General features: G+C 44.6%; 1 protein-coding gene across 1 annotated transcript in view; it reads left to right on the top strand.

Annotated features, from left to right (window-relative positions):
• The window catches only part of LOC148678550 (calcitonin gene-related peptide type 1 receptor-like), a 36,276-nt gene extending 9,185 nt beyond the window's left edge, over positions 1 to 27,091 (top strand). The window contains exons 2-13 of the mRNA XM_088633921.1: positions 10,948 to 11,047; positions 12,256 to 12,409; positions 14,523 to 14,630; positions 15,942 to 16,054; positions 16,383 to 16,474; positions 17,161 to 17,284; positions 18,040 to 18,193; positions 19,295 to 19,355; positions 20,302 to 20,368; positions 20,741 to 20,959; positions 22,710 to 22,751; positions 24,249 to 27,091. Of these exons, the coding sequence (XP_088490047.1) occupies positions 10,994 to 11,047; positions 12,256 to 12,409; positions 14,523 to 14,630; positions 15,942 to 16,054; positions 16,383 to 16,474; positions 17,161 to 17,284; positions 18,040 to 18,193; positions 19,295 to 19,355; positions 20,302 to 20,368; positions 20,741 to 20,959; positions 22,710 to 22,751; positions 24,249 to 24,515 (1,455 nt within the window). The 5' untranslated portion in view covers positions 10,948 to 10,993 and the 3' untranslated portion in view covers positions 24,516 to 27,091. The remainder of the gene's footprint in view (positions 1 to 10,947; positions 11,048 to 12,255; positions 12,410 to 14,522; positions 14,631 to 15,941; positions 16,055 to 16,382; positions 16,475 to 17,160; positions 17,285 to 18,039; positions 18,194 to 19,294; positions 19,356 to 20,301; positions 20,369 to 20,740; positions 20,960 to 22,709; positions 22,752 to 24,248) is intronic.
• Positions 27,092 to 27,906: the final 815 nt, after the last annotated feature.

The raw sequence follows: 27,906 nt of genomic DNA, 5'->3' as shown, positions 1-27,906 counted from the left end.
CTGAAATTCAGCAGGTATAGCCCAGTGGCCTGGGCTTCTACGGTGGGCTTCTGTGAACGCGTGTGCTCTTTATCCAGTGGCTGTGTTTGGGGTGTTCTTCACTTGACACTAGATTGGCTTTTGATCATGTCACTGCTCTGCAACTTTAAGGAGGTCCACACGAGCTGCTGGGTGTCTGCAGGCAGGCGAAGCACTGGTGGGTATCGAAACTGGAGCTCTGCCAGGGCTGTGCCAGGGAGTCACGGGGTAAGTCTGTGGTCTCTCGAGCGCCGGCCCACCTCTGAGGTGAGTCGTGGCTTTCAGTGGGTGTGGGGGGTGGAACAATGACTTTATTTATAGCAGTCCCCGCAGAGTGTGGAAGCTACTGTAGCTTCTTCCTCAGGATCTGTAAGCACTTCACAACTTCTTGAAAAAACAAACACCACTTTTCCTTTACAAGCCCTGAGTAGGCCAGTTAATCAGGGAATGACATGTGGTGGGGGGGGACACAGTGGACAGTGGACACAGTGCCTGTGGTGTTTTCAACAACATGGAAATCAACAATCAGGTACTCTGAAAAATGTGGAGCGAGATTCCATAATTACTCCGGTTTACTGCTTATTCTGTGGTCTTTGTTATAACTTCCTACAAACTGTTAACATGTTTCTAACAGATTAGGGATATCGTTCAGGTTATGGTGAGGATTAGGTTTTTGTAAACCTAATCCTCACCTAATCCTCATCTGCAGTTTATTTACAGCAGAGGTTAGTTATCATCAGATTTATGGCACTGTTTTAATGGTTTAGAAAACTCCTTCATTGGAGCATCTTATCTGTACAGCGGCAGCTTTCTTAAAACCCCAAGTCTAGCATTAATCCCCCACTGTGCTTCATGAACTGTAATAATTCCTTACACTTATATAGTGCTTTTCTGGACACTCCACTCACTGGACACTGGACACTCCCAGCCACCACTACCAATGTGCCACCCCACCTGGACGACACGACGGCAGTACTCTCACCACACACCAGTTATCAGTGAGGAGGAGAACAGAGTGATGAAGCCAGTTCTTAGATGGGCATTATTAGGAGGCCATGATTGGTAAAGGCCAGGGGGAATTTTGGCCAGGGCGCCAGGATAACACCCATAGTCTTTTCAAGAATCACCCTGGGATTTTTAATGACCTCAGAGAGTCTGGACCTCAGTTTTACGCCTCATCCAAAGGATGTCCCTGGTTATATCCCTGGTTCCTGGTGTCATTCTCCTTGGATTGAATAACTTTACAGATAAATAGTATCAGCTAGACCATCTAATGCAATATACTGTAAATAACGACATCCATTTATTCACATGACAAATTTGTTTTTATTTCTGAAACCCTAGACAGTCTCACGTTGGATTGCTCATTAGGCTGTAAAGCACAGTATTTATGGAGTAGGTGCTGTGCCCAGTTTGTGTCTTTTTGATAAGCAGAAGGTTAGTTATGTGTGGGGACAAGAGGGCTGTTACAGTGTCTAAGAGAATCATGCTGGAGTGCAAGGAGACCTCGTACTAGAAGCTACTTGGTCTCACACTTGCCCTCTCTTTGTCTAGTCTTGAGCCACTGAGAGAGGTGGTCAAAGTATTGATTGTCGGCCACGCTGTGGCTGGACAGCTGATCTCTTCAGAGCTGTAAGCCTTAGGCCTCACCCTGCTGTAACTGGGCACATTCCCATCACTGTCATAAAGCCTTCCCCTTGTGCAGCCGCTACATTTAAAGCGTATTGTGTGTGAAAGCAGAGCAGGAAGTGGTGATGCGTGTTCACATGCGATATCGTGCAGGGCGGTTGGGACTCTGACCTTGGGCTTTGTTCTCACTTTTCCCAGTGTGCCCTTGTTTTTCACGATGACCTCGGGAGTAAACAAAGAAGAGGCCCTCAAAACCAGACCCCTGTATTTCAGGAGTGTTTTTTTTTCCTTTTTTTATCTTGCAGCACTCCAAAAGCAAAGTGCGTTATTTTTTTGTGAGCAGAAGGCAGCAATGCCCCCTTCCTCACTGTTCCCTTTGGAGTTTAGTCATCAGGGTCCTACTTTTGTTTTATCACACCATTGTGTTTGAGAGAGATTGAATCCGCTGGCCTATTTAGGCATTTTTGTCAGCAAAAAAGCAATATTATTTATTCCATGCTGAAAGAAAAAGACAAGAGACACAACGTTTCAACTGTGGAGCCTTCCTCAGGCATGTTTGAGTCTCAGTCTGTCTAACAGCAGGGAAAAAATGACTAGATATCCCCTGTCCTGGCTGAGTGTAAGTTAAAGGACTGGAGAATCTGCAGTTAAATGGTCTTGCTCATCTGTACTAATGGTGACAGACAGTTTCATATGTACTTAGAGTTTTGTGCTTTCAGCAATTATTAGGTGCTTGGAAAGTGTTGCAGTGATGATCAATGACCTGTGTACATGGATATATCAAAACGGCTAGCCAAACCAATGTATGTATGCTAAAGAATTTTGTGTTTTAGGGAAAGTACCCCAGGCAAGAGAGCGGCGTACACTCTAGATTGAGGGTAGACAGCCCTGCTCCTTGAGTGTTGATTCCTGTGGGTTTTAGAGGCACCATTCAATTAGCACCTCATTAAGACTTAGTAATCCAGTTAATTGGTTCAATTAAGTCATTAAGGTCGAGGTAGAAAGAAAAAGCCAGGTTTGCCCACGCCAGCCCTAGATTTGTATGCATGCCCCTACAGGTAGTGGACAAAAACAAGGAAAGACCAATGGAAAGTCAATTAACCGGCGTTGGGATACCACTTGTGCCCGTTCCGGCGCCATGACATAGAGCATGTGGAATTTTGCAGGAGGGGATGTGGCACCTGTCTTCCACTCAGCTCAGTCCGCTTATGCCAGGTTAATGAAAGCCATCGCTCCAGAAGCCAGTGCCATTACTCGACTGGGTTCAGATCTGATGACTGAGAAGACCATGACTTCTGGATAACATGAGCTCATTAACATGTCCGGCTCATTAAACCACTGGGAGACCACAGTGTGCAGTGTGGATGTGGCCATTGTCTCCCTGGAAGACTCTTCTCCTGGCAGGAGAGAAATGCTACAGCATGGAATTAATAATATTTCTCAGTTCCCATATCCACACATATCTGCTGTGCTCTATATACTGTATGCCTGTGTCTACACCTATTCTTTTGCATGCAACGCTCCAACCCATTTCAGTGTCTTAAAGATTTTGGTGATCAGGACACACGAGTTTGGATCACAACATTAAAGGGGAACTACAAGGCTATTTTTATATGTTTGGGTTAGAAAGAATCAGCATTGATGAGTGCATTTCAAACAACAATAAAACTAAAATGCACACAGTAACATGTAAAACTTCCAATTTACATCACAAGATAGATGAAATTTCCCAGTTTACACAGCGCCATATTTTGCGATTCAGAATGAGGCATCCAAACTCCTGGTGAGGTTATATGGCCCTATTACAGTATATTGTAAAGAAGCAGGCTTGTGAATATATCTCTTTTAATCCAATAGAAATTGCTCTCAATTTCAAATACTACTTACTTGTTAACTCTGCATGCAGATTACTTTAGTACGTTTATGCGGTGAAATGTTTGCTGCACAACCTGTACGTTTTCACTCATCCATCGTCTTACATTAGTCATTACAGTGACTCACGCCCAGTTGTTTGCAACAACCTGGCTACTCACAAAGTTCACGATTTTGTGCTGAATTCGGAATTTGTCAGATTTTTCGATAACGTCCGTGAACTCCTTTTGTTATCGCGATTTAATGACCGGTCTGAGAAACTGGGACTGCAGTTCTCCTTTAACACCCCTCCCACACACATCCTTAGAATGGCGTATTCAGGTCTTTATCCATTTCCTCAGCTTTAAACCTTAAAGCACCGACACCGTCCTGTGCAGGAATGGGTGTTGTTTAGCAGGCAGGGTCCATCTCATGAAGGGGAGTCCATTGGCTGCTTTGAAGCTGTCTGCTTCCATGCTTTCATGGCATCTGCTGTGAGGAAACGTAGGCGTTTCTGGCAGAATTGTCTCAAAAAGATTGTGAAGCAAGTAAAAGAGCCATTTAACAAAATGAAAAAAGAAACAACAAAACTTTCTTTCCTCTCAGTTTCCCAACACATTTGATGAGATTTTAGATTTCCTTTGGAGATAATGTCTTGGTCCTTATATAAGGCTCTGTGGCTAAGGATCTGCGCCTGTGGCTAGAAGGTTGCCAGTTCAGATCCTGCTGCCGGCAGAGGAATCCTACTCCGGTGGGCCCCTGAGCAAGGCCCTTAACCCCAGCTGCTCCAGGGGCGCTGTATAAATGGCTGACCCTGCGCTCTGACCCCAAGCTTCTCTCCCTGTCTGTGTGTCTCGTGTAGAGCAAGCAGGGGTATGTGAAAAGACAAATTCCTAATACAAGAAAGTGTATTTGGCCAATGAAGTGATCTTATCTTATCTAACCTTATCTAACCTGCAGTTTCAGTCTGCAAAGCGTCTACCACAAACCTACCTGAATTTAAGACGCTGTGAACAAATTGAGCATTTGCATGAAAGGGTGTTGGCAGAGAGACCGAAACAGAATGTAAACGTAGTGCTGCAGTGTTTATTTGCGAAGTTTTGCATCTTAAAGCTGCTTTCACGTCAAGCGATAGATACAGAAGTGCTTTTGTTGGGAAGGGGTGAGGGCAGTGGAGTGCTGTAAAATTCTTGTATTTATGTAAGTGTGCACAGGGACGGACAAGGAGAGAAACTGCTATACGGTGCTGCGGACCTGTCTAAAGATGAATGATGTACTGGGCGGATGTTTCAGAGGAGCCCAACTGTCCATCCTCATTCTCCCCAAGGAAGAAATAGGAGCCACCACTCTGGATGTGAGACATAGTGCAAACAATTAGCAAATCCAGACTGGTTGAGTAGAAAATGGAAAATAAAAGCACATGTAAGAAAATGGACTGTTCTACTGAATGTATGTCAAAGTAAAGATCATATGTGGAGCTCCATCATATTAAAGATTTGCTCACAGTATTTCTGTACTCCTGGTTTCGATGCCCGTCTTCTGCATCAGGCCCTGCACAAGCTGTTGTGGCTGGCTGTGTTGACGTGTGCTCTGATTTTTTTTTTATCGGTATTTTGCTCTACAAGTGAAAGACTCCAAGGGCTCTGCTTGATCTCGTCTTCACATTTTCACAGTTTTTACTGTGGCTGAATTTTGCTTGGGTCTGGCAGTTCAGGGCAGTTGTAAGAGGTTGGCTGGCAGGGGTACCCAGCAATGGGTATGCAGGTCCCTTCCATTGGTGGGCATTGTCCATGCTGGATCTTTAATAATGGAGTCACTCATATCTGGAACAATTCATTTGCCAGTGCATAGAACAATAACCCCCAGGCATGTGGATATTTTTGTATGAGGAGGAAAACAAGTTCCGATTCACCTCCTCGTGAAACAGTTCTTATCTGGCATCGATTGGCTTTAGCCTCTTTAGCCTCATGAAAATCCTGTTATGGAATTGCCTGGAAGGTGGTCCATCAGTTAACTAACGCCATTTTTTTTTTCTGCTCTGTTGTTGGAACTTGGTTTTTTCCCCCATCAATGAACCATTGTCCTTCGTCTGAATTGAGTGGCAGCAGATCGAAATAAGATGTGAAATCCCCTTCGCTTCGCACAACAGCGTAGAAACAACCGATGCATTAATGAAGCAAGTGGAGCGTCTCTGGAGTCCTTTGAAAGCGGTTTAGCTGTGTAATTGCCAAGCACAACAACATTGCAATTGATATCGCGGAAGCATAGAGAACCGCAGGGCGCCTTTGTAGAAATTCTTTGAGCAGAAGTTCTTTGTGTAAGAAGCTTGGAAGTCGGACCTATAAAATGGCAGGTGAAACCCTCGAGAGTTGTACAGCCCTGCCCATGAGCTGACATTCTGAACCCTGTTGTGTCGCCTCCACCTGAAGCTGTGATTGAGGATTGTGTGTGCACGCTGTGGTGTCTCAGGAGCTGAGATATGCCGTCGAGTCAAATCTCTTATTTGCAAAACCTCCTCAATGAGCAGTCATGTGTAATCCCTGGTTTGTGAGGTTTAAAAGTGACAGAGCAAGAAGGAGCATGTGCCCTGATTCCTTACGTGAACTGAAGAGGAAAAGCTGGTTCTGGCTTATTGGAACATGTTAGTTTTGGAGTCACTTCTGCAGGTTTTTTTTTTCTGGGCTTTCCCTGATGAACGTAAGCAGCAATAAATGTGCATGTTGTTTTTGCATTTTCCATTTGTAATGCTTACACTATGCACTTACTTTGCTTTATCACTTTTTTTCCTGTGCTTCCGTGTGGCAGAGAAGCATGTTCATGTTGCAAGACTGAAGAACTCATATGTGCACCATTTTTTTTAAATCTGTCCTTATAAGTTTGTGAGGAGTGAAAGCCAGTGTTCCCTCATGATGTCAGCTGTGCTATACCCCTGGCCTCCTGGGGGAGGACTCTTTAAAAGCTTGGGTAATCACAGGCTCCACTGCAAAACCACTGTTACGACTGTAACGGAAGGCACTTTTTTGCCCAACACTTACAGTATGTGGAAATTGTGAACCTTTAATGGGGCAGAAATTACATTTTGAAGCCAGTTTACAGTCAAAAAGGTTGACTTCTGGTTCCTATAATCAGTTTAATTGTACACATGCTGAAAGAGCTCACTGTTTGTCTTAAGGCGTATATGCCAGAATGTGGACAGCCAGGCAAGGTAAGGTTCCTGGCTAGATTGTCAAGTGAACACGTTTTTCCTTGTATATTCTTCTCGAAGAAGATTTTAATTTGTTATAAAAACGAATCCTGTGCTAATCTGTAACTCTCAAACTTGCGCTTAACGGACTCTGCAATGAGAATGTCTAAGCCTAGTTGGTTTGGGTTTTTTTAAATGAGGGGTGTGTTGTGTTAACATGACTGGCCCTGTGCTCAGAGATGGATTTTCAAGAAACGCATGGCGTGCTGAGAAAAAAAACTGCACTATTGCAGTGAATCCTTGCTTGTGTCTAAAAACAAATCACATTGTTCAGTAGTCCTTACCTGCCAATGCTTGTGAAGTTGTCAGGTTACTACTTCTGTACTTCAAGATAACGGCAAACATCACAGTGACGCCCTGACTTTTAAAGGGTTAAAGGTCAGGAATATGTTTTTTCATTTGATTGGCCTTATATAACTGCTGTGGGGCATTACCAATGTGATGACACGCTCTTCTGATCTAAAAATAGTGTGCTGGCAGCAGCAGCAGCACCAGCATGAAGTACAGGGATTGTCATCTTTGGCTCTGTTGAAGTTGGCTTTGGTAAAGTTAAATGGCTGTTGCTTGAACAGGGGCTGTAAGTTGTGTGCCTCCTTGTTTGTTTGTTCAGATGATTTTTTAACTTGCTTCTGGGTGATATCCGGATGTCTCAGTGCTGTAGCGCTTTAAAATTATGTGGATTTGCAGGAATCATTATTAGGCTGTATGAATGTCTGACCCTGCGCTCTGACCCCAAGCTTCTCTCCCTGTCTGTGTGTCTCATGGAGAGCAAGTTGGGGCATGCGAAAAGACTAATTCCTAATCTGAGAAATTGTATATGGCCAATAAAGTGATCTTATCTTATCTTATCTAGGGTTGACTGACATTATTTGCATGAATGACAAAAACCACACAACTGCTTCTTCTTCTGTATTTCAGCAAGATGCCCTAAAACAGCCTTGAGAAAAAGGAGGTTCTTTCTGTTAGGGCACTGTCCTAACCTATAGCATACCCTTTGTCTTTCTGATGGCACGATAGGTTTATCCCACCAAAAAGTATATACTGTATAAATAAAAGTGTATATAAATTTGTAAATTACACAGAAAACAGACTGTGAAGTTTTCCTTCTCTGCCATGTGACGGATACACTGAAATGTTGTATAAAAACACAACAAATGAGTATTGGAAATAATAGCATTTTGGAAGCAGATTGTTTCTGTTACAGATCAGAACAAGTGGTGGTCAAATAACAAATGTGGGGATTCTCTCACATTGTTGTACAAAGTCTGCCTGCATCCTCTGTGACATTTTACTGTAGTCATTTTATGCCCAGAATGCATCACATTCTTTTGTTTCATGGCGACCGGTGCTTCCAGAATCGTATCCGTTTTGCAATCCCCAGCCCCCAGGACCAGCTCAGGATGCGGCGTTCCTGGCTTTCCTGTCCAGAAGAGGAGCATTTCCAATGTCATTCACAGGGAATTCAGAGCATTAATCAAAGGGACAGCAATTAGACAGCAGTCTATTTATAGACGCCTCCTGACATTCTGTTGTGTGGACAAGATGAAGCCTCTGACACAGAAACCGAGCAGATCTGTGCAGCCATCACAGTTCAGCCCCTCGAATTAGCTGCGACCTGTACTCGTTGTCTCTGTCCTCTGGCCAACTTAACAGTTTGACTGGGTTTTTCTAATAATCTGCTATTAAAGATTTTGCCACACAGCATTTTTACAGTTTTCCCTGTAAAAATGAAGGACGGACATGTCGGGCTCTTTTATTGCTTATACAAATCAAATCCCATTTTCATTTTCCTATTCTTTGCACCACCATCCTGCTTTATGATTGACCAGGTTTTACTATAGTTTTACTGTGTTTACTGTGCTTTTGCCACATTAATACTGTGTTTAGTGCTTTCCACAGCGTACTCCCTTGATTTCCCTATGCTCTGCTATCTTTTGCTGTGTTTTTACATTGGTTTCAATGTGCTTTAATGGAATTTCCTCTTATTTACCATTCTAAACCTAAGTGAGCATTTTTTCAGGGAAATATATTCTTAAATTAAAGTAAATAGGAGGATTCAATCAGATTAAATTAGCCATTAAAAGTATTTTGCTTGATGGAGAGTTAGATTTTGTGTTGTGGCAGGGACAGGTTTTAGTAATAAATGTCTCTTGCTTTGTCTTTTGTCCACATTATGTTGGGTAAATTATCTTAACCCTGTTTGGAACAAATATTCTGTGTCCTACAGCAGCTTAACAGATAGCTTTCAGTATCATAAAAACAGTTACAAAGGAGAGAGAAGTCCATTCTGTCCATCTAGCCTGTTTGGTAGTAGTTCACTGATCCAAGGAACTCATCCAGCTGTTTCTTGAATAGAGGCAGGGTATCAGGTTCTACATCATGGCTGGTTGCTTGGTCCAATTTTGCACCTAGCTTTGAGAATTGCCTCCTGTTCTCATTTTTAAGTGCATCAAAAAATTATGGAGTTCTTATATGTTGATATGTTTGCAAGAAGGTCAGTATTTGATTTGGCATCCCGTAGTTTATTGTCTACAGTAGCACCCATTTGATTATTTACAAAATGTCCCAGTTCAGCAGTTCTTTCCAGTCTGCCCCTCCCGGCTCGCACTACCACCACCAGCATAGACAGAGCTCCACCACCACAGGCGGGCTTGACAGTAAAAGATGGAGGCGCTTGTGTGAACCAGAAGAGAAGGCCAGTTCCTTCCTGTTATTGTAAACTTTTAAGTTTGCCCTTAATCCTGTGTTTATAATGAAGCCAAGTCATAAACCATGGTTTCCCATTCACTGCTGCCAGGTCCGCGCCCCGACACCAGGCTCCGAGCAGCAAAGAGAGGGAGTGAAAGACTGAGGGAGACTTGCTCCTGCAGACTCTGGAGTTTGGACAGGCCCCCCGTGGGTTAACGTCTCCAAGAAATCAGTGCAGTGTGTCCCCTGTGACAGGACATCTGACCTTCTGTTTCCATGAAATTTTATTTATGAGCAAAACAACAAAAAAGGCTTGTGGGGCTGTAATCATCAGACCACTTACACAAGCAATTTATTTGCCTGAATCCCTTTTCATTTAATTTAACTGCCGGTCTCAGGAATTTCTCCTCTTAACCCTCTTAACATTGTGTGTTCTCTGATCTGGCATGGACCTTGTCTTCTGCTCCATTTTAGAATTAAATGAACTTTTAATTATAAAAAAACAAAACAGATAATAACACCTGAAAACAAAAACAGATCACTGAACACATTTATTGCATAAACCAAATGTTGATGCACGTCTGCTGGACTGGCAGCAGACGTGCTCGGGGAATGCAGTGGTTAGTTAAGGCCTTTGTGTAGCATTGGCACCACAACTGTTCTCACTCATACGCTCCTTGTAGCAGTGAAACCAGCATGTACCAACCTGTGACCTGAGGATTTAAGAGTCTGTCGCTGTGCATGTTCTCTCTGCAGAGTGTGGACAGGAAATGACCCTAGCGCAATGCAGATTGGACGTCTGCAGCTTGAAACACCCCAAAGTGCACGTAGAGCTGCAATCTGAATGCGTGGTTTTCCCTGCCCCCCAGCCCAATTGCTGTTAGGTCTTTAAAGCAGAGTGTGGGGTCACTCTGGGAATGTTGTTTCAGCAAGTTTCTATTAACTTTGACCTTTAAGGAGGGAAGGGGGGTGGCTGAACCCAGGAGGAGTCGGACTAGGGAGACAGACACGGAAACGGCTCCAGAATCCCATACAGATGAAGGACGGACATGTCGGGCTCTGTTTGCTCTCAGATGGGGGTGTAATCTAAACAAACAGAAAGCGCTGGGGCAAAACAGGATGCGCCATGCAAGAAGATCACTTTTCTATAAATTCTATAGTGTTTTGTGCAAATCTTGAATATCTGTCACAGAAAAATATATTTTCTGTGAGGATTTGGAAATATATAACACCAGAATCTGTCTGCATTTGTAGTGTTACCCCTATGATTCTGTCTGTTTTCAGGTACTACCGTATAATCCTAGGTGAGGTACATTCTAGGTGATAAGGGTCTAAATATTGTATTTCCTCCTGCAATAAGTGTTGTTTTTTTCTTTCTAAAACCTATTTGCTTCTGGAGTGGAAACGTGACAGTGAGTTTGTTTGTCGCAGCTGCAAAGTGCTTTTGTTTTCAAAACGTAGCGTCGATGAGCGTGCCGGCGTGCTGAGCGTTTGTGCCCTCTCTCTCTCTCTTGCAGTCGGCTGACCCCTGGCCCCAGTGAGCCGGCCCCTGTCAGCAGAACCATGAGGATGGTGCGGGTCTTGTTGTGGGCACTGCTGATGTCACTGCTGGCCGTGGTAAGGAAATATAAATCCAGCTGTAAAACCCCAAAGCTGCCGGGCTGCGGGGAGTCACTTTCTTGCTCGTTTTGTTGTCTTTCTGGAATGCAGATCTACATTTCCATTTACACAACAGCATGAGTTCTTTCATCTCTACCACATACAGTATATACTGTATGGTTGCATTCTGTACATATACAGTACATGTAACGTGACTTAGGCCTGGCTTGTGAGTAACGTCTCTGCTACTGACCTAAAAGCACTGATTACTCAGTAAGAGGTGTGATCTTTGCATCAGTGTGAAGCTGATCAGGCCAGTGGACTAGAGGATAATAATAATAAGAATTATAATAATTGCTTACACTTATATAGCGCTTATCTGGACACTCCACTCAAAGCGCTTTACAGGTAATGGGGACTCCCCTCCACCACCACCAATGTGCAGCATCCACCTGGATAGGATAGTGGGGAGGGGCAGGCCACAGAAGATACAGTAACTCGTGGAGAGAAGAGGAAGAGGCAGAAGTGGGAGTCCACTCCTGCACGCTGTGGTATGGATGAAGGAGACAGGAGGTGTATCCGCTGGACTCGAGAGACACAACAGACCTTTTGATTATTTCATTATTACAATGATCTCCAACCCTGCTCTCCCGCCAAAAATAATAACGCAGCTAAGTGCAAGACAGGAAGGTGCGTTCCAGAAAGAAGTGTGCTTCCATAATGATACAGACAGATTACAGTTACAGTTCCTCTGAGTGAGGGTTCGTGTTGCCTGCCTAATACATTCCTAGCATTCTTAGCATTGACATCATCTGCTAAAATAACATAACACTCTGCTTCTGTTGCTGCATAAGACATAACATAATATAGGGTTCATAACACTGAATAAAATGCATGTTACACTATGTTTTACGTTTAGATCTTTAGTTTGGATGTGGATTCGAATTTGAGTTAGTATGAAAATGTATGCATCTGTCTCCTGGAATAATGTTCTTGAAGGGTTGTGAATATTGTGACAACACGTTTTAGTGCATGGCCTATAAAGAGGTCATTAAAGTAGTTGAAGGGAAGTTTTACGCAAATTACTAATCCTTTCCCCATGCACATGTATACTGTATATGGCAAATAAACTCCCATCTCTCCTCCCGTTGGCTGTTTGCTTTGCCTGAGCCTCGTGACACAGCTGTGGGACTCTGAGCCGTGTTTCTCTCCCCATGCTGCTGTAGGTACCCACCTGTGCCCAGGTGACAAACGGAGTGCAGCCTCAACAGACATTATCCCCTGACTCCAGTGATCTGGGGGTGTCCCGGGGGCAGATCCTCACTGCACAGTTTGAGTGCTACCTGAAGATCTTGAACGACCCCCCTTACTCTGGAAGTGGTGAGAAACCTGTCGCCTGCCGTTGGCAGTAGAGCTGGATGGCGCAGAGTTCCACATTTTTAGGAAGTGCTGAAAATGAGGAGCTGGCAGCCGAGAATTTGGTCGAACCGGTTTATTGCTTTCCTTTTGTGCGAGGCGTCGGGTAATGTTGTGTCCCGTGTGGTTCATTAAAAGCTGTCTTGATGAAAATATTTTGTGGAGTTCACCGGGGCTAACATGCAAAACTCCAAATATGAAAATAGGTGGAGGATTCGTTGTCTGCCTTGCTAGGTGAAGCAAAGTGCTTTCATTCTCTTCCCAGAATGTGCCTGTTGATCAGTGTGAAGGGATTACACTGTATTCTTCTTTATTACCCAGCAGTGGCCTCCATCAGCATCACTTTGGATAACACCGTCTGAGTACTTGAAGAATGGTTTCAAGCATCAGTCATTTACAGATCATAAATGCACACACACCTTATATGCCATGTGCTTTTATACTGCCAGATGGAGGGAGATGATGAGAACAGCATATCTGTTCCGTTCATGCAAAGTTAAATTATTTACTGGTTCTATTTCGATTTATTTTTTACCTTCCAATAAAATCAGTCATGGGCTGAACACAAGTCACAGTTGGCCAGATCATTAATGACGTCAGTGTCAGTAATTTTTCAGTCACGGCCACGGCTAGAAATCCCAGTGTTTCCTGCCCTTCAGTATGCTGCCCACCGCTGCGGCAGCGCTCACAGATTAATTGGGAAAATTGCAGAACGCCATCTGTCGAGTTTTCAACGGCGCCTGACTGGGCACGAACATGACCTCGACCCATAACGTAGGCTTGATCACTCATCTGATGATGTCTGAGGCGTCTTTCTGAAACTCCTGGGGTTAAATATTGTAGAAGGCACTGTGAGAACCCCCAAAGTTGGCATGTTGCCGTGTTAGTGGCGAGCCACAAGGGTGCAGGCTGGCAGGAGTTCTGTTACGGGAGCTAACCTGCTGTGGTAAAATGTACCACAGATGGAGACACCCCTAGCGACCATTAATGACGTCATTCGTGCACCTTTTTTACCACAGTTAATGAGCGGCTCAGAATAAAGCCTCCCAGTTGTTGCCACCCTGGCACTGGAACAAACAAGCTTTTCTGTGCCAGCATTATCTCACCATCCTAAAGACACTGAGGGGGAAACAACAGCTCTTAAGGGGAAATGGGCTGTGTCTCCAAGCTGAGCTGCTGCAGTAATCAAGTAAAGATATTTAAAGTTCACGATCCCAACAGGGACTTGCAGACTTCCTTTAATTGTTTATTTCTACTCAGCGGAGGACAATTCACGTTCTTGAGCTTACACAAAGAAACCCAAGGCTCTGCCCAGATGTTTTGAGGAAGTTATTTCTGTGAGAGTTTCCTCACCTACTCATTGATACTGTATGCTTCACAACTCAAATCTTCCACCAAACTCTGTGAGTGAGTAACTTGAAGATCTGTAAGCCTTGGTTTTTAGCTGTAAGAGGTTCTATTTGCTGTGTACATACAGTATATAGATTGCACTGTTCTGGTGTTGCGTCCGTGGGTGTTGATGTTTTGCTGTATGAATGAGCAGTAAGTGAGGTGCTGGGGGAGATACCAGGGTATTTGTGTTGACAGGGACAGAGTGCTGGGAGTGCCCACTAGTGAACTGGCTCCTGGGTGCTGGGCATATCAGTGATGAATTCAGACATCAGGCTTCTTAGATAGCAACGCCCTTCAGCTCCAAGACTAATGTCGGAGTGTTTGGTGTTGTTTTAAAAGTATGTTAGGTTTATTTTATATAGTACAGTTTTCTGGATTATAGTACAGCTACAGTATAGAGCCAACATCTGGGTGCCCGTCTCCTCGGTGACATGTGTAAAGGACGATAGAATTTCCGTTTTGTAGACTCATCTGGTGTGTTCAGGCCTCAGGTGTTCAGCAGGGCTGGGCCTGGTCGGTGCCGGGATGGCAGAACTCTAAGGAAAACCAGGTTGCTGCTGCATGCAGTATTGGCGGACCAATAGGTGGCGCTCCTGCCTCTGGACCAGAATATCCAAATCAAGGCCACGTTGCAGTGACGGGGGACACTGGATAAGGACAAGGAATTTTTTGCTGTTCCCCACAGATCCCTACTGTAACCGCACATGGGACGGCTGGCTGTGTTGGGGGGACTACCACCCGGGAACGGCGATGCAGCACTGCCCGGAGTACTTCCAGGACTTCGATCCCTCGGGTCAGTGACCTTTCCCTGTGCCCTGTCACCCCCCCTAAAGCCCAGCCCGCACAAGGACATACAGTCAGGAGACACCTTCATTCCCGCTGCCTGCCTCAAAAGTGCACAAATGCCTGATGCCACTGGACAATGCTGTCCTTACAAACTTTGTAAAAGAAGGTGGAAACGAAGAGACCATGCTGTGTGAATAATGTTGCTTTTTATTAGCCCTACACAATTTCTTGCATTACAAATTCATCTTTTCATATACCCCAGCTTGCTCTCCATGAGACACAGACAAGGAGAGAAGCTTGGGGTCAGAGCACAAGGTCAGCCATTGTACAGCACCCCTGGAGCAGTTGGGGTTAAGGGCCTTGTTCAGGGGCCCAACGGAGTAGGATTCCTCCACCGGCTGCGGGATCTGAACCGGCAACCATCCAGCCACAGGCACAGATCCTTAGCCTGAGAGCCACCACTCCGCCCGAGGGATAGCTGATAAATTGTGACTAGAGGGGACTATATGTTCTGTAAATAGGGTCATCTCCCAAAATCATGTGGCCTGCGATCTCACGCTTGCAAAGTCTCTTCCTGGTTGGTCGGCGGCAAAATGTTTTCTGCAGTTTTGCCCAAAGTAGAAGCCAGGGTCTACTCAGGGAAATGTTTCCATGTTTCAAGAAGCATGGAAAACAGCAAGCCTTTATGGGAAAACAGTTCATCTGGACACATGTTTCCCTGTGTGTGCTGGGCTTAAAAGCTACTAGAGACAGAGAGGGAGAAGCTATCTAGTAGGCTGCAGCAGCTCAGGTGATTGCAGCCTCAAGTCAGGTGTCACAGCCCTAGCTCCCTTTGTGCAAATGAAAAAGCACAGCAGCACGTAATCTGGGTGCTGAAATGTGTTGACCAGGACTCTCAAGTTTAGTGCACATTACTGCTGCTCTTAAAAAAGACATGACTTTTCTTGCATTGATTTTAATGATTTCCTGTTGACGTATAAAGTCACTACCCTGCCTGGCCTTATCTGGTTAAGATTTATTTTTGCTTTCTCCTCCCGCTGAAACTTATGTTTCCTTAAGGCCCAAGGCTTCTGGCCGGAGTCAGTGGGGTGATTGAAAAATGCGTCTCCCTCCTTAATTATGCCAAAGTTTCTATGATAATCCATCATAATGACATCGGTAGCCGATCTAAATCTCTAGTCTTATCTTTTTGTCTTGACGTTCTGTCCTTTTCTGGCAAGTGCCTTCGGGTGTGTATTCTATTGTTCTACGTTGTCCAGCCTTGCAGCGGTCACAGGCCGACCAGTGGCATTTGTCCATGTTGGTCCTCTCCCTGCAGAGAAGGTGATGAAGGTCTGCAACCAAGATGGCCAGTGGTTCCGGCACCCTGAGAGCAATCGCACCTGGACCAATTACACTCTCTGCTCTGCTTATACTGAGATCAAGCTCAAGGTGAGGCCTACTGAGTCGTGCCTGAGAAAGCTGCTTTCTCAGCCTTGCTGTGCACTCTGTGAACTTTGTAAAGGACAACATGCAAGCTTTAACATACATGTAAGAAGCATGTACAGTATATGTATTTAAATCAAAACAGTTTTTGATTTTGGGCTTGGGTGGGTCTGTTCTCTGTATTTACAAGGATTCTGTTTTAATTCACTTCTTCATTATTGATGTTTTAATGTGACAGGGTGCACTGTATGTGGGAGTATTTTTATTTCCAAGCGTTGTGCAGGCTTGTTGGTTGTTGTTTTTTTGTTCTGACTGTACATGCTCTCTTCCCCAGACAGCATACCACCTGTATTATATGGCGATAACCGGCCATTGCCTGTCGGTGGTGTCTCTGCTGATCTCTCTCTTCATCTTCTTCTACTTCAAGTGAGTCTGCCCCCTCTATCCCCAGCTTCAGAACACTATCCATGATGCCACATTACAGCTGCAGACATCCAGTGGAGGCAGAACTGGCTGGTCTAGACAAGGTGTAGCTGGGAGGGATTCTACAGTCTAAACTACACCTTAAGAACATAAGAAAGGTTGCAAAACAAGTGGGAAGGATTTGCCCATCTGGCCCTTGTGGTAATAAGTAGATAATTAACCAGGGATCTCATCCAGCTGTTTCTAGAAAGAAGCCAGGGTATCGACTTCAATGGTGTGAATGGTTAGTTTCTTCCATACTCTTGGGTAAAAAAGTGCCTCGTGTTCTTGGGTTGTAAATGTGCTTCCATGGATTTTCCATTTTTGCCCTCTGGTTCGTGTTTCACTGTTTTGTGAGGAAGTATTCTGGGTTGAGTAAACAGTGAATAAAAAGTTAGGTCCACCTTGACCAGCTTGTTTTCCGTACCTCATCCCAAGCCAGACCATTCTGGGTGGAGGTATGTTACACTAGATGTTTGCTAAATTGCTCAGTCCAACAAAGCACCTGGGCTTTCTCCTGTTTCCTAATTTGAAATTTGAAAGTCATTTACTGCAAGCAATGAAACAAATTCAGCAAACTAAAAATGGTAGTAATCAAGGTCACTCAAGCTGCAGATGTACCTCACACAGATTATTTTTACTTTCCGCAGGAGTTTGAGCTGCCAGAGAATTTCTCTGCACAAGAACCTTTTCCTCTCCTTCATCCTCAACTCCATTCTCACCATGATCTCTCTCTCTGTGGCCAGCAACCAGGAGATTGTGGCCAGCAACCCGGTGAGAGCTGTGTTGCCCTACTACTCCACATCCCTGCCAGCTACAGAAATATTTCAGCTGCCCTACCTGCAGACCATTTTGCTGCTGTACTAAAATGTGCAACACTTTTAATTTCCTCCTCCTTTTGTGCCTCCAGCTTGATATGCATCTTCATACTTTTCTATAGCGACTTTCAGCAAAGTCCGCTGTTCTCTGGAGCAAAACGTCAAAACAAGGAGCAGTGTTGATTAGTGTGTTTCAGTGCTGTGTCTCGTTCTTCCCCTGTGATCACCTGTGTGAATCCGTTCTCCTGGCTCACATTCTGAATGGTCCTACAGTGAACAGTCAAAGTGACACCGGTTCTGTCTGTTCTTCCTTTTGGACTCAGCTGCTTTGATAAAGTCCTGTCACTGTGTGCCCCGAGTGTGACCATTACGGTTCCGTGCGGTCTCGTGCCTTCCACCACCCAGTTCCATCCCGCAGCAGCTGGGGCACGAACCCGGGTCTCTGGCATAACGCAACAGGGAACCAACCGCGTGAGCTAAAGGAGACCTCCCTCAGCCCAGGCAGCCGAGGTTCCTGCTACACGCAGTGAGGGCGATGACGTCGCCGTATCCGAACTAGCTCCGCTACACCAGCACCTGTGCAGTGCTGCCCAGAGGAGCTCAAAACCAGATTGTGCCAGGTGTCCCAGTGTATGTCATCCCCTCCCTACTCCATGTGCCCGTTTGTTTCTAAGCATATCCAATTCCTTCTGCGACTCTCTGTGGGAGCAGGCTGGCTGCAAGGTGCTACAGTTCCTCAACCTCTACACTACTGGCTCCAGCTACTTCTGGATGCTGTGCGAGGGGATCTACCTGCACACGCTCATCATCGTGGCTGTGTTCGTGGAGGAGCAGCAGCTGCGCTGGTACTACATCCTGGGCTGGGGTGAGTCTTACAGGGCGTTCACACAGCGGGAGAGATAGAAAGAGAGAGTGGAAAGTGTGCGGTGGCATAGTATGGGAAACCACAAACATGTGTAAGCAGGGGGGATTTCTCAGCGACTGCATGTGTTTTTTGCCTGTAAATCTAGTAGTGCTCTCTTCCCAGCACTACCAGAGTCTCGCGGCTCTAGCTTAAGTGTGGTGGGTCAAATGGGTCTTAATAACTTTCAGTAAGATAAAAGTTATTCTACAGTTAAATTGAAGTGTGTTATTTCATGAGACATTATTTTGACAAATCATGTGAACCAGGCTTTTTGGAGCTAATTCATCATTTCCCTGTGGTCAGGGTTGAAGCCTAGGACACGTCCACTTGTTTTCAATGCAGTAGAAATAAGCTTTATTGGCATGGAATATTACACCGGTATCGGCAAAGCATAATTCAATATTGAACTGGATTGCAGGATATTAGCAGTGTGCTTGATATGTTGCAGTACACAACAACATATTACAGAGGTATGCAATGCAGTTTCTTTGTTTTATATGTCGTGAATTAAGAGACTTAGATGTGCTTATCTGGGCAAAGCAAGCTTAGGATCTCGATTGACAGATTGAGAACTGGGGAAGGTGTGCAGTTCAATCCCTTGTGCCGTTTCCCTCATCACAACCTGGAGCGTATAACAGTTGGGATTTTACTGGGATAATACTGTGTGTTATCACGAGCCTTTAACATCTTTTTCCTGAGTACAAATCAGACTCGTGGTATTTTTGCTATAACGGGTACTGTTTTATCTCAGTGGTGCTGAATTCTTTTACTACAAAAACCAGTTAAATGGTGGTTGTTGTTTATGAAACGTTAAGAGATAATGCTAAAGCATAAAAGAAGTCTCTCATGTCTCATTTAATAAAAAAATAGACCGAGCACTATTAGAAGATAACGTTGCTTTTTTTCTAAGCTTGGTAGCCATTTCTTTTCTTTTGTATAGCTTTTTTAAAATATATCATTTGAGTGCAATGACATTTTTTGAAAGCCCATCAACAGTTTCAGCTCAGCCTCTCTTTGATGTTAAGGCTGTGTCTGTGATGGACTGTTCTGGTTTTCTTATAGTTTTCCCTTTGGTGCCCACCACCATCCACGCAGTGGCCAGACTGAACTTCTTCAATGACAAGTAAGAATAACACGAGCTGCCTCAGCCCTCTCCGCAATGTGTCTTTATATGGGGTTTATTGAACTAAAGTTCAGGAGGGATGACAACAACCACGCTCAATCATCCCCAGCCGTCAGTGATTAGCAATCTCTCCCTTCGTCCTTCTTACACCGAATGCTATAAATACCAAATGCGATATCTCCCTCTCCCTCGCGTGAGCGTGAGCATCCCAACTCCACCTCTGCAGCTGCCCCTTGGTTACCTTGCTTGGGGGGGTCTTGGCCTCCTCGTCCTATGGCCAGGAGGTCGGCCCTCAGCCAAGCAGGTTCAGCCAAATATTCACTCCACAATAGTTCGCCACACTTTGATTTTGGGGCGTCGTCATGCCGCGTGAAATAACACACAACACCGAGAGCAAAACGGAGCAGGCACAAACCCGTAGCTGGGAAGTTGTGCTTACCTGTATGTTCCATACTCCATACAGGGCCTGACACAGAAGCTCATGTAAAAAGCTAGTATTTATGCAGTGCATTTTGTTGGAGAGGGGGGCGTGGTTTCAAGATATAGCAAACACTAACTTACTAACTTGTTGCTGTAACTATTTAATGTAAAAACAATCACATTTCTCCGACTCTGCATTACTTCACTGTTGAACTTACCAAATCACTCACCACCTGCTGCCCCAACCTAATGGATGAGGAAGAGGAAATGACTTGATTTGAAATCACAGCACGCATGGCAATCTCAAGCATGGTCACTGGTGTCTTTATTCTAATGCATTAAAAATGACCTTATTACCCTTGAAGCTTTCTGCTTTTTCAGAACAGCATTCATTGTGAAACAGTTTCTGGCTGAGTAGTTTGTTTTAGCTTTATTGCATTGAAACTCATGCCCTGCTCTATTTGCATATGAAAGATTATTCAACATCTGTTCCTCGTAGTATTTTTCTCTCTGTTATCTCCAATAGGTGCTGGATCAGTTCAAACACAAGCCTGCTTTACATTATTCATGGGCCAATTCACGCTGCTTTAGTGGTGAGTCATCAAACCACTGCACATTGAATGCAGAGTAATTAAAGTAACCATTGGGTTCCTTTTTCCTTGTACACCGTTATCTCCAGTGCAGTATTAGAGTAATAAAGAGACCTAGAAAACCAGCAGACACAGTGGCCCTCCAGGACTGATCTCTGTTTTTGGTGCTTTAAAAGACTTTTCCTTCTCCCTGGCACAATTTATGTTTCTTTGTAAGGCAAAGAAATTCAGTACAATGCGTGTAATCAGTGGTTAATAATAATAATAGTTTAATTTATATGACAGCTAAAAGTAGCATCTCAAAGAGCTTTACAGAAGGCGTGCTGTAATGTGCTGTATCACAGCAGATTGGCCGTCTCTCTCGTTGTCCTGCAGGTGAACCTGTTCTTCCTGCTGAACATCATGCGCGTCCTCATCACCAAGCTCAAGGTCACCCACAGCGCGGAGTCCAGCACCTACATGAAGGCAGTGCGCGCCACGCTCATCCTGGTCCCCCTGCTGGGCATCCAGTTCGTGCTGGTGCCCTGGACCCCCGAGGGCCGGTCCGCGCAGATGGTCTACGAGTACATCACGCACATCTTAATGCACTACCAGGTACAGCCGCGGCCCCCCTCTGCCCACTTCACTCAGCGCAGGAAGCAACCCCTGTGTCTGTTTCTTTTTTCATGTCATCTCTGTTGCAGCAGACTGTAGGATAAAGCAGGTCAGGCCAATCCAGAAGAAAAAAGTGTTAATTTAATTAGAAAAGTTAATAGCTGGTGGTACCAAAGATCGGCACTGCACTGGCACCATTCACCTTAACCCTGTTTTGGAGGATTATGTCATTATTTTCAACCTTTCTAGACTTTCTAGTTAATGTGTGTCCTAGCACTGTACTGGCCTCTTTTTAATAGTTTACATTGCCTGAATGAGAACATTAATGAGATGTTCTGCAGGTTCCTAGGCTGCAGACAAAATTAAGTCTCATCCACAGTGAATCCGCAGGAGGACGTATATTGCGACTTCTTTACTCTTTTCTTAGTTTAAACCTGCTGATCTCACTTTCTCACATCCCTTTCAGTGTCAGCATGTTCTGCCACGCTGTGCTAACCCTACACGCAGCTTCATTATCTGTCTGAAGCTTGTGAATTCAGTCTATGTCCGTGAAACTGACTGGTCAGCAACATTGATGCATGACATCCTACTTTTTTTGCTGACAATAATAAATGTGAACTTTGCAAGAAGGCTGCCAGCCCTGGTCCCAGCTTCACTTTTTCACTCCTTTGGGAATGTAGAATTGTCAATTATTGTTGGATTCCCCGGCTGTGTATTTTCCACTTCATGACTCCCAGCTGCGAACCCCGCACACAGGGGAGAGCGAGGAAGTGCAGGCAGACTCCTCCACCCCGCCCACCTTCGAGCCACGCGCCTTTTAACACTCCACAGGCAGCACAGCGCCACCTGGAGGAGAGGCACATCCATCACTGACAGCACCCGGGAGGGGCGTGGCCTTCAGCGGCCATATAATCCCACCCCACCCTACCCTCTGTGTGCCACTGTTTGGGGAATCACAGCCAGCTAGTAGCGTGAACCTCTGATGTCTGGTAATAGAGTTCAGCCTTGGGCAAGCATCTTTATTGGCTGATTTATGCAGGAGGCAGAACATTAATGCTCATATAGAAGTGTCCAGTGCCAACAGCACCCTCTACTCTTCTTTGGGCCTCACAAATGCAGCAGGGCAGAGGGCTCTTACTTCTTGTGCACAGGTTTGTGCACAGGTCTGAAATCAGATCAGAATATTTTAAATTTGTAACCCAGTTTTGCATGTTTTATTTTTAGATTCAAGCAAAAAGCGGGCTGATCATTTTTACAAACCCGTGACAGAAAAGATGTAACACAAATGAAAAAAATAAAAAGCCACATATATATCCTCTTGTGGTGTGTGCGTGGTGTAGCACGATCGGTGTACACACATCAGGCAGGAGGCAGTTCACATAGAAATGGCGTGTGATGTGTGCTCAGTTGTTCATGTTTGACTGACATAAAAAACAAAAACCTCTGAGAGCCAATGAGAACGAGCTCTGTGTTTCGCTGTCATCAGTCCCTGCCAGGATAAGCTGCAGGCTTGAAGGGTATGTGTTTGATTTGTAATATCAATACTAATATGCTTGAAACTGTGACATGTTTTTTTGGGGTGAAGGGGATGGTGTGTCACACTTTTTTATGTTTATGCCACTATTCTCTGGGCCTGATTACTAGAAACACTAGTGCAGAAGGCAGGTGCATGGTCTGTCAGAAAGAGGAGGGTAAGGCAGAACTCATTGTACAGCTGAACACACAGTAATAACAACCTCTCTCTCTGCAGGGTTTCATGGTTGCAACTATATTCTGCTTCTGCAACGGAGAGGTAAGAATCCCCCCGGTACAGCTATCTATTAGATGGCATTGTGGCTGTGTCTGAATTAAACCCTGTGGGGGCAAGACATTGGCATGGGAAAAAAGTAGGTAGGTGAGTGTACGCCAAAGTAGATATATTCATTACAGGTTGAAAGTATTAATGAGTCACAAATTTAAAAAAAATGTTTATAGGAGGAGAAAAGGAAGTGTGAACCAGCAATGTCTTCACATCCGCTGTCCCTCCCACTGATACTGTATATCCCCACTGGGCATGTTGATTGTAGTCGTGTTACAGCATGTACAGTATATAGTTTTTGTACCTGTCAGTTTAATCCTCTGAGGAGTCATGTCCTAAGCGGAGAATGCATGGAATGGGCCAATGTTGTACTTAAACACTGTCAGACAACTAATGCATCTAGTGCATTTCAATATAAGGAGAGATAGCAGATAACATAATCTACCAGTTAGGCGTTTCTTCACCACTCTTCCAGTTGGTACCATCTTCCCTGAAAGACACCCTGTATCACATTTATTTACTTTGCAGACTTTTGTCCAAAGCAACTTACGTTAGTAATCATATCCGGACACGATACCAAGGTTGTATATAACAGTAGCATAACACAATACTAAAACCGCAGAAAACAGTCATTGTATTGTGAAGTGCCAGGATTTTGCTTTGTGCTCAAAAGCTTCAGTGCTGCTTGACAGAAAGGAAGTAACATAATGGAAAGTTCAGAACATACTTTAGGGTTCGTTCAAGGGACTCTGGGATCAGGGACCTGAAAGGGTGGGTTCTCAGCATCTTCTGGAAGATAGTGAGTCCGTGGTTCTGACTGCAGTGCAGATCAGGATGGAACGATTATTTTCGAAAGATGCCACTCAAGGACTGGCCCTAGTGGGTTGAATGCTACAGAAATGAGATGGGAGGCAAATCAGGGAAACACTGGTGTAGGTGTCGTTTGCTTCTCCAGTGGGCTTCAGAGCATTGTATGAGGCAGATTCGCTTCCCCGATAAGACAAGGAAGGGTTGAACTCCAGTTCCTAAGGGTTCCTCAGGGTACACTTGGCTTCCAGACCTTCCAGTTCCCTGCCTGTTTAACAGGTGTCTTACTAATCGCAAAACCACAACACTTCAGAAGGTGTTTTTGTCACACCTGTACTTTCAGATTTCAATTGACTATCCCTCGAACAAAAGGTGCCCATGTCGTCTTCTTCTTCTTCTTCTTCTTCTTCTTCTTCTTCTTTTTCACAGCCTTAGTCCCAGACTGTCCTGGGGTCAGCTGCTTTGGTTGCTCTTCTCCACTTGTCTCTGTCGAGCACATCTTCCTCACTCACCCAAAAGGTGCCCATGTGATCTTCTAAATTCGTCGAAAGCTTACAGTAGGTCACAACACAGTTGAAAGAACCTAGCAGGACTCCAGGAAGTAAGTCGGACACTCCCAGGCATGAACTTCCAGGAAAGCTCTTCCGGGGCTGGCTGGTTAAACAGCTGCCCTCTCCCCCGCAGGTCCAGGCAGCCCTGAAGAGGAAGTGGATGCAGTACAGGATGCAGTGCAATGGCCGGCTCATGACGTCTGACTTGCACTCCAACTACCACACCAACTCCTCCATCACCGACATGAGCCGGGTGACCGTCGGCCCACCCCCCAGCTTCCCCAACACGGCCCCCCACGAGAGGCAGGGCGAGAAGACCAACGGCACGGCCAACGGGCAGAGCAACGGGAAGGGCAGCTCCGCGGAGGAGATGAAGAGGCTGGATGCCACCCTCATCTGACCGCCGGCGCACACGGAGAGCCCCGGGGCACGCGAGCACACTCGGGCGCACAAGCGAAGGCTCTCGTGATCTCGCACGCACACGTGCACGGGCAAACCTTTTTCCACACTCTATCCCTGAAAGCCCTCCAGCTATATAGCTACACCCACACCCCTTATAAACGACAAGCACGGGCCAAGCCGGTCCAGCTGCCTGACTGCTTGTGCCCGTGATGCACTGACGCAGCACCAGCATCTGCACATCGCACAAGTTCAAAGAGGACGGTTCTCTGAATCTCTTGCAATTGCGCTGTCATTGTTTTCTGTGCCAAATGTACATAGGTTTTTCCTCCTTTTGGGAAGGTTTTCTCCTTTCAGTCAGCTTTCATTGGTTGTTTTTCTTGAGAGGACACTGGACCCTTTTCTGGAGAGAAGCCACCAACAGGCCACCATGTGACTATGAAATTTAGCAAAGGTTCTGGGATTGTGCTTGTTGAACTGCAGTCTGCTGACTTTCGAACTCCACCCCACATAGGCATGAATGAAGACAGGTGTGTCCCAGTGAGGATGGAGCCACCAGTGCCTACTTCATATGTTTATGATATCCTAATATGGACTGCAGAGTTTGCATGAAATCTACCGTGCACAAAGGTAATAGGCCTCTTACAGAAAGTAAGTTACTATTGCTACAGCTGTTTCCCGCTGTATGTTTTAAGTTTTGCCTAGGAATCTTTCATAACCTGACATGGTTTAGTGTGAATGCAAGTAACCCTGAGTGCTTTTTTTATGCACCGAACTTGAAAAATTGTTGGGCTGGGTGACCTTTGGAAATGCACTAAAAGGTGTAATGGAGTCTGTTTTGGGTTTCTGCCATTTTTAAGCACTCTCTTTAACTTTTAAGGACCAAATTACATCTGACCAGATCTAGGAGTTAAAAGCATGTAAAAGCTTTCTCCTTTCATCTCTGAATGTGTGTGGGTAGCTACTGCAGTACCTGACATTTATGCAGCTTTCCCTGAGGAATGGCTCCCCCTGTAGGTGAAGTAAGGGATGGGCAGAGCAGACCTGTAACCCTGGCGAAGTGGAGATTTCAGAGCTATCGGCAACACTCTGTAGGCTACAGTGACCTTGGGATTTCAGAAAACCCACCTTAAGGTTTCTTAACCAATCTTTTTTATGAAATTGATAAATTACTTTCCCCCCTTCCCCCCAATCTTCTGTTTGTTATTAAGAGACCTCGGGTTGATCACTCCAGTGTCCCCATTCATGAAGGGTCACTGCTTCTGGCTTCCTTTCTACCTCATTTGTCACTTTGAACCCTGTTACCAGTCTGGGCATACAATCCAGCCAGCCAGGGTTGGCTTATTCCAATACATGCCTTCATTAACCTTCGAAACGTTCAGGGGAATGGGTCAAAGTCATTGTCTCAAGAGGCATTGCAAGGCAGCCTAGATGTAAAATTTAATATCAAGGCATAAGGCAAATCAAATATCTGCACTAATGAAATTATAAAGAGTATATACATAAAAATTTTCAAATTGAAAATAAAAGGTGTCCAATAAATTTAGGATTCAGATTTCCCTAAATCCAGACTTTGCTGTCCAAGATGAGAATTGTCCTACCAGTCTATTTTACCAGGATCTCTGACTTTCCTTCTGTTCCTTCTGAAGGTGTCTCTATATGAGCAGATGCTCTCTATATGCTTTGCATTAAGAAAAAAGATGCTAAGAAATGATTATGAGGGATCACAGCAGTAGAAGAAACGCTAGATAAATAGAAAGATTTATTGAAGCATCTCCAGCATGATCTCCTGCTGAGATGTGAAGTGGAAACTGATGGCAGACGTTTCATAAGCAGTGAAGGTAGGTAATTTCCGCATCTGAGCCATATTGGGTCATGAGGCCAGATCTTATCCTGGTTTTCATGGTGTTAAGAAAAGGAGAAACTATGTCATCCCCCCCCCCCACTGTACTGAATGCTGGTCCTTCACAGGAAATATCCCCCATCATGTTGGTCACCTTTTATACAGCTGGGTCCCCAGCAGTGTAAATAAACTACCTACAACAGCAGGTCTACAGCAGTATAGCCATGACTCACAGGCACGTTCCTATTGAAGAAACAATTCTTGGAATGGAAGCGGTTTTCTTACATGTCAAAGGGAGGACAAAACACGTATCATCCCAGACCATGGTATGTCACTGGATTCTACGATTCTACTTGTTTCATGCATTGTAGTGCAGTGTAATTCCTAGTAAAAGGTTGGAGATTCTAAGTGTCTGAATTATTTTACCACATTAAATGGTCCACAAAGGGCAGGAGTTTATAAAGCTATTATTGTGGTCTGCTCTCTCCTACGCTATGCTTAAAATTCAAGCCACCACCGTTTCTGTGAAGACGAATGCCGAGCCAACAGGGTAGAGCACTGTGAGGAGACAGTTTTCTTGACCCCCAAACATTCCCTTTCAATTGCTACCTGAGTAATGAACATGAAAATATTCCTTCATATTTTTTTGTATTACAGTGGATGTTGCTGTCATTATGACTTGTACTGTAGTGATTAATCACAAGCATAAATAAATACGTCAAAGAGCAAAAAGATCAGGTGGTATATTGTTTTTTATTTATGGATAAGGAGAAGAGGGAATGGAATTTTCCTTTTTTTTTCTCCAAAATGTATGGAAGAGCTTAAGACCCCAATACAGCTCTTGGAAATGAACGAATAATTCAGTTTTCATGGCATGGCAGTCCTGTTTGTCCTGTTTGGAAAATGTCTGAATCAACTCGGTAAAAAAAGACTTTTTAAAACCTGCATATATTTCTAAACAAGATACTAAACTATGAAATACATTTAGCATTTTAATATCCAGACAAGATGTGTAACTCTTGTGAAGTGTTTCCTCGGGTTCCTATCAGTTGAAAGCCTGGCCTTACGTATTGTAAAGCACTCTGGCTCCTGAAACTGGCTTCAACACAGATGTCATGAGTAGAGTTCCGTTGGGTAGTTATTGCCGATCTTAACTGTTAGCAAGCTACAGTATTTGCTGAACAGTTACCAAGTGAGAGAAATAACTGGCCGTCATGCCAAGAGTTACAAATTTCATTTCAGCAATATGTAGTGAAAGTCCTAGCAGTGCTGCTGGCATTCAATTTGTCAGGTTGATGAAAGAAAAAAGGTTAATAAAAAAAGCGAATGTTGCTAACTTTAATTTGGCAGCTACAACAAAAAATGAAACAAAAACAACCGGGAACCTAAAGTGGCAAGACACTTTAAAAAAAAAAAACATTGGGTTAATGATGAGTTTAACTCAGGCAGGTTTCAAATGACTTTTAAATGAGTTTTATTTCTGCAGGCACCTGACTCCTTCGAGGAACACCAGCCTCTTCAGCATGCGAAGTATGCAATGCACTGCCTA

Source organism: Lepisosteus platostomus, chromosome 1 (assembly GCF_059453375.1).
Source record: "Lepisosteus platostomus isolate fLepPlt1 chromosome 1, fLepPlt1.hap1, whole genome shotgun sequence".
NCBI classification, from domain to species: domain Eukaryota; kingdom Metazoa; phylum Chordata; class Actinopteri; order Semionotiformes; family Lepisosteidae; genus Lepisosteus; species Lepisosteus platostomus.
Note: the sequence above shows the minus strand (reverse complement) of the source record. Positions and strands in the feature narration are given on the sequence as shown.